The 6893-nt window shown below is 48.4% G+C and overlaps 1 protein-coding gene across 1 annotated transcript; it reads right to left on the reverse strand.

Annotated features, from left to right (window-relative positions):
* Positions 1-3527: 3527 nt before the first annotated feature.
* LOC118857482 (acid-sensing ion channel 2-like) lies at positions 3528-4169 on the reverse strand. The gene has a single exon (XM_036768156.1). It carries the CDS (start codon positions 4167-4169, stop codon positions 3528-3530), a length of 642 nt encoding a protein of 213 aa, XP_036624051.1.
* Positions 4170-6893: the final 2724 nt, after the last annotated feature.

Consider the following 6893-nt stretch of genomic DNA (forward strand, 5'->3'; position numbering starts at 1 on the left):
TGTATCTGTGAGCAATCAAGCGGTCTGCATTATGTCTATATCTTTCTGGGGACTTCTTAGCCTGAATAAACATCCCTCTCAAGCTCTGATTAAAATTGTGGACCATTCACTAATTAAGGGGCATTACATACTTCACTGCATACCAGTCATGAACTTAGAAGACGAAAGATTGTTCTAGATTATCAACCCTAAAAATGTCACTAGATGAATCTCTATGGGAAAGGGGGAAAAAAAAAAGAAGCCAGCTCTGTCCGTGACATCCCCCTCCCCCATACTTAACTTCTATAATAAGGCAGCTTTATCTCTAGGAGAAAGAAGCCACGCGGCATATTAAAAACCCAGATTGAGCTTGTTAAATAAACCACAGTGAAGAGGGGAGGGTTTCAGCAGAGACACTGAGCATGAGGCAGAGCTGGGAGCCATTCTCCCTCTAATTCTGGTCTCACCTTTTTTTTTTTTTAATTTCTCCTCACTTTAGAAGAGGAAAAAGCAGGGGCTTCCTAGACTGGCAAGCTGAGGTAGGAGCCTGAGTGAGAGGGGTTTATGACACAGCATTCCCCCATCCCCCAGTACAACACACACACACACACACACACACACACACACACACACACACACACACACAGAGCAGGGAAAGGGGAAACATGATACCAATTGACCAATCACTTATCACCCTGATCCCATACCACATACTTGGTATACATAATCTTGCATGTTTGTCTTTCTCTTGGGCTCTGAAAAGTGACCCTTTGATGAAAAAAAGTCACTGGATGGGGGAGGGGGGTGATATGAAGATGGATAAACTCCAGGATCTTAATGTATGTTTCTTAAAGTTTTACCAGAGGGGAAGTCACCAGTAAGACTCATGGGCTGGAGTGAGCACACCACCACTGCCACCACCATCACCACCACTACTACTACCATCACCACCGCCACTATCACCACCAATAATTTTCTCAAAAGTCTAGCGTGAGATGAAGCACACCCAGGATACCCATTGTAGTCCTCAGCCATCTCCAGCGCTGATGCTCTGTGGGAATGGAAGGAGATGGTGGACTGGAAAGGTCTGATGCCTCGTTGTTCAGAGACCATCTGGGAAAGGTCAGTCAAAGGCCTTTTTAACCCTATCTCTCTGCCATTGTGCCATTCAAACACTAGGAAGGCTCTACATGGCTCAAATCCCAGACTTTTGCCCAGGGGACCAAAGATCACTTCCTATAGGCTGAACATGGTCAACTGTTTCAAGAAATGTCACAGATTTCGCATAGAATCTTCAGAGGATTTCCAGAGCTCCAGCTTAGCCCATTACCACCTGTTATTCAAGTTTTTGGGAAGTCAACTTTTGATTCTTTCCCTATCCTAAGCCTGCATGTGCATACAGATACAACAACAAGAAGCACAGGTATGTGTGGGCAAATGTGCCCACCCACACAAATGCATCAGGAAATGCCCTGCGTGCAGCAGTGAAGCTAAACTTTGCCATGATACTGGTCTAAGCCATAAGGCATGAGAGAGTCTCAGTTGAACACATGGTATTTTCCATTCTTGGAGGAAAAGATATTTTTCCATTCTTCCTCCCAGTCACAGGAAATAGAATTTGTGTGTGTGTTGTGCTCCTGATTTTTTTTTCTGGATTTAGAAGAGATGTCCAAACTCAGTCTTCTTTTCCCTGGCTCAGACTCACATGAGTCTCTCATTCATTTTTAAGGGAATAATACACTATCCTTTTTTCTGCTTTTCTCCCTCCTTAATTATTTTTAAAAATAAAAAAATAAAAATTGAATACAAATAACTCTCACAGGAAACCATGTTCCAGCAGACAAGATTCAGGAATCTGTCTGGGTTTAGCGAGTCACTCGGTTCAGGGGGCTTTTCCAGAATCACAGACTACAAATAGTAAACACAGGTACTCCTAGCAAAAGCTACGGTGGTTAGAAAGAAGATATTTATCCTTCCAGGAGCGCAATGTTGGTAGTTAGAGAGTCTGAGCCAGTCATTCAGTGGGGGAGGGAAAGAAAAGCAAAAGAGATGCACCAGTGAGGAGGGGGGATGAGTAAGGTCTTTAAGGAGGATATCCCTTAATTAAGCAGATAAATGCCCTCCCCCCCACACACACACATCTTGGATGCCAAAACAAATCATGGTGACAGCATCCCCTCCCATTTCAATTCAAGCACTTGGTGTCCAAAAAGGCAGCCCAATCTTAGCTTAGGGCATGGTGGCTCTTAAGGCTTCTGATATCCCCAATGCAGCCCAAGGACCACTGCAAAGCTAAATCCCAGGGCAACCCTCAGAATGGGGACGACTAGAGTAAAAGGCTTCTGACCAGCCTTCAGTTCAATGAGATTCCTGCAGATTTCTTCCCAGTGACCTATTCTGAGAACAGATGCCTGGCAGTCTATTACCACGGTAATCAGAGGATGTTTCCCAGTCACAGTTCATCCCTGCCATCCCCTCCCCCCTCCTTCCTCGTATCCACTCCCCCCTCCATAGCATCCCTGCCTTCCTCTGACTTCCTCCTTCCCCTCCAGCAATCCCCTTCCTGAATATGAGAAACACCCCCCTCTACTTTCTACCCTATTCAGCTCTGTACTCTTCCTCAGTCCAGCACTGTTTTCAAAGCCCACCGCTTTTTCTTTCTTCATCTTCCTATCACGTTGTTACATTACAGTACACACAGAGGCACCAGACTGAGCTCCGGGACCAGTCAGAGCCACTCCACCCTCAGAGGACATCTAAAGTGAGCATCCTTCGGTGCAGTCCATGTCTGGAAATTCTTTCCAAATGTACAGGAGAATATCCTCTTTGAACCTTGCAGCAGATGGAGGAAGACCTGGATGCCCTTTTCCCCTCCCCTCCCCTTCTCTCCCCTTTCTCCTCTTCTTTCTCCTCTCCACCCCTCTCTTTCCCTGTCCTCTCCTCTCCCCCCACATCAAGCTTAAAATTCCATGCAGACAAGAAAGCCAAGGACCCTTGTATATTTCAGCATCTTAGCACCGTCTAGGTCCCAAGCCAGAGATGCCATTTGAACCATCCCCTCATCACCAGGCCACCCTCCTTCCGTGTTCTCCCACTGTTCCTCCTGCCCCCATGCCCAGAAGCTCCAGCTGATTCTGCCTGTGCCTCCTGACTGCTTCCACTTCCAAGCAGAGAGAGAGAGAGCCACCACATCAGCCACTACTGAAGCATTACAGTAACATTCCTCAGACACGGAGGGGCTCTGGCACAGCTAGCTCAGGACTCTTCCCTATCAGAGGACTAGAAGGCCAACTCCACATAGCTGGGGATGCAATGCCACGGAGATCCTCCTGGAGGCTGGGGTTCTCTGACCACCAGCTCCCTGCTGCACAGACTACACGACGCTGAAAAGAATACTGGGACTCAGCAGGCTGCTCTCCTTTCCACAGATCTAATCACTGGCAAACCAAACTCTGAAAAACTCAGCTGGCTGCCCAACTGTCTTGCCCCTGCTTCCGGCCTTCGCTCTAGGCATGGCCTGTTACCCTGCTCTAGCCTGTCGGCGGACCTCAAAACCAAGTTACTCGAGCTCCCCAAGCACCTTTCATGGCTGGGAAAGAAAAACCCCAAAGGGAACCGAAAACCAAGTTACTCACGGTGGTGAAGTCCTGGTGGCCACACTCCTGTCCTTTGAACTTACAGTAGAGCATCATATCCTTCAGGTCATGGCCAACACGCTCCAAGAACTCTCGCATGCTGAAGACCTTGGGTTTGTAGTGCTTGAAATTAGCCTTCTCCCGCAGGGCCTCCAGTACGGTGGGGTCAGCTAGGTGTGGATTGGGGATGTCCAAGTTGACATCGAGCAAGGCCAGCAGCTCCCCAGCATGGTACAGGTCATTGGTGGTGAGGCGAGAGAAGCGGAAGCCATTGAGGTTGCAGACGGTCACGGCGGGAAAGACCAGGCTGTGGGCAACCACTTCATCCACCTTGGTGACATGCTGGTAGGAGAAGTAGAAAGCGATGCGCTCCGAGCTTTCCACCAGCAGCAGGCCCAAGGAGCCCATGAAAGCCACAGCCCAAAGCACGCGGCGGATGGTCAGGGGCCCATACACAAAGATGTGCCGGATGCCATGGAGGGTGGACGTGTTGGCAAAGATCTGGATGCTGGATGGCTGCAGGCTGCCTTCACTGGTGGTATCCTTGAGATCCATCGGGACTTTCTTGGAATCCTGAAACTGAGTTCAGGTTGGTGAATTTTAGAGAGATGGAGAGTTTTGATTCCCCCTGAATATGCTTAAACCCTTATTTATGAGTGGAGTGGAGTGGGGTAGGAGAGGGGAAGGGAGGGGAGGGTGGGGGGGAGGGAGCAGAAGGAGAGAACCAGGCCAGATGCTGTGAGTTTATCCTGGGAGCTCAGCGGTCGCTTGGCAGGGTGAGTGTTTATATAAAATCCATTCAAACTCTACCTCGTTCCTCGGTGCGATAAGGAGGGCTGGTTTTATTTGGGGGAGACACCAAGGTGATGTGGAAGAGATGTGGGTGGGAAGGGAGGGCTTAGCCAATGGAAATAAAGTCCTTCCCCTGCACACACACACACACCACTAGAGACAAGATTAAAAGCAAGCAAGAGAGAATGCTTAAAACAAGTCTCTCAGCAGCTCCCAGCCTGTTAACCAGTGCATAATGCCCTGTGTTAAGCATCTACAGGGATGTCAGCCTGGATGCACTGATGTACCGCAGAGCATCAGCACAGCCCACGGCAGGCAGTGAGACTGACTGCATTTGCTCTATTCCCCCCACCCCTTGTTCTGGACTCTGGAACCCTGTTCCTTCCCCTGCTCATTCTTTGGCTCCCTCCCTCCTACCCAGCTTCCTCTGATGGGCAGTGTTCCAAATGCCAGCAGGCAGCCTCCTCGGAGACGAATGAGGGCTGCTGATCTAGGAGCAGGGGAGAGGGATACAAGAGGCTAAAAAAAAAAAGCCATAATCATAAGCACGGAGAGAAGAGATAAACGGAGACAGAAGTCCCTAGATAAAGCTACCATCCACCCACTCCCATGCAGCAGCTTGGGGAGGTGGGGAAAGAGAGTGATTGCTGGTTATGGATGCTAGGCACAGGTAAAAAGTTTAATCTTGTCCTCTTTCTGCCTCTCTCCCAGGGAACTGAATGGCTACAGGCTTGAGGTGGGCAATAGTCATTCCAAAGTGAGCACTTCATTGATTTGTTTCACAGGATGTTTGCCTAAATGGAAGACGTGGGCTTCAGCCTTTTGTAAGGGGACTGGATCTAAGTTGAGGGACGGTCATGGAAGTGCCATTCTGTTACTAGAAAAGATCCTTCTTTTTGGATGTTTGGAAGCATGAGGCCAAGGAGAATAGACCAAAGTCCTGTTATGCTCAGGAAAGAATCTGACAGGTATCTCTAGCATTTGGGGAGGTCAGGTTCTCCCTCCCCGCTCCCCCTCATAACAGGAGACATCGCAACAGGTGGTCTCCCAATCTCCATTAAGTATCTGGCAGAAGAAGTGGTACCTGAAAAAGAATGTGACAGCTGGGGCGCCAGGTAGGGCTTAATGTACTCAGCTTGCCTGTGTGTTTGTGTGTGTGTGTGTGTGTGTGTGTGTGTGTGTGTGTGTGTGTTCCTAAGGATTTGCCAGATGGGAGCACAGCTGTGGATTGAAGAGAGGGATGAGGCTCTGATTTGACCTCTGGGTTTCCAAAACTTCATTGGCACCAAGTTCCAGCTGGCAAATGGGTGTGCCTTGCTCCATGCCAGGGCCCAAGACTAAGGAGTCAGTTTAGACAGTCTTGGCAAAGAGTTTCTGCATCCTTGTCACCTCCCAAGGGACAGAGAAACAGAGAGATGAAATAGCCAACCTCTGGCTGCACTGCCAAGCTTAGATGGAAATACAGGATGCCCCCCCCACCTCTACTAGCCAACCTAAAACCCTCCCTCCCACCCAACCTGACATTCCTCTCCAGGGGCTTCAGCTCCTCTCATATCTGTATCCAAGGCCTGACTAACAGGCTTGGAAAGATGCTTGAGGAGAGAAGAGCAGCTGAGAGCATTTCTCCCCTTGTTTTGATCTGCTTTGGAGTGTCTTGGATCCAATCTGGCCTTTTTCTGAAGCCAGTCCAAAATTGGGGGTGTTTTTCAGTCATTTTTTGAAGCAGCAAGTGGCATTGTGTGCTCAACGCTTGTTTATTGATGCCAGGTCTACTAATGAGGGTGGTAACACCCTCAGCTGGGACCAACCAGGAATCTCTCCCTGTTTGGCCTCATATATTCTCCAATAAGACAATGTGATTTAAGGCCCCATCTAGCCCATCCCACCCTTAATGCCAGTCTGGAATTTTGGGATTTGTTGTTGCTCAGTCATTTCGTTTGTGTCCAACTCTTTGTGACCCCATTTGGGGTTTTGTTGGCAAAGATACTGGGATTGTTTGTCATTTCCTTCTCCAGCTCATTTGACAGATGAGGAAACTGAGGCAAGCAGGGTAAAGTGACTAGCCCAGGGTCCCAGAGCTAGTAAGTGTCTGAGACTGGATTTGAACTTGTGAATGTGAGTCTTCCTCATTCCAAGCTCTCTCTACTGCACCATCTAGCTGCCCCTATTTGGGGAAACAGGTCTCTTCCTATGGACATGAATTGAATTTGTCTGTCTTCTCCCTTCTCTTGAATCGTAAGTTCTCTTAGGGGAAGCTCCATACTCATTTCTCAATATGATGATTTGCCATGCTTTAAAACTGGATTTATGGTTTTATTAGCACAGGGAAGTTCTGATGGAGAAACTCCTTTTACAAATTCAGTTATAGGATCCTCCCTCTAACATCTCTACAATTTATGATCTCAGAAAGCTGACTGAGGCACCTAGAAACAACACGGCTTACCCATCCAGTGCATATCAGAGGCAGGATTTGAACCCAGATCTTCT

The sequence above is a fragment of the Trichosurus vulpecula genome, chromosome 7, assembly GCF_011100635.1.
Source record: "Trichosurus vulpecula isolate mTriVul1 chromosome 7, mTriVul1.pri, whole genome shotgun sequence".
In the NCBI taxonomy this organism is placed as follows: Eukaryota; Metazoa; Chordata; class Mammalia; order Diprotodontia; family Phalangeridae; genus Trichosurus; species Trichosurus vulpecula.

What these genes read in the sequence shown, in the direction of transcription:
- LOC118857482 (XM_036768156.1), bottom strand. Translation starts at nt 4,169, where the DNA reads ATGGATCTCAAGGATACCACCAGTGAAGGCAGCCTGCAGCCATCCAGC.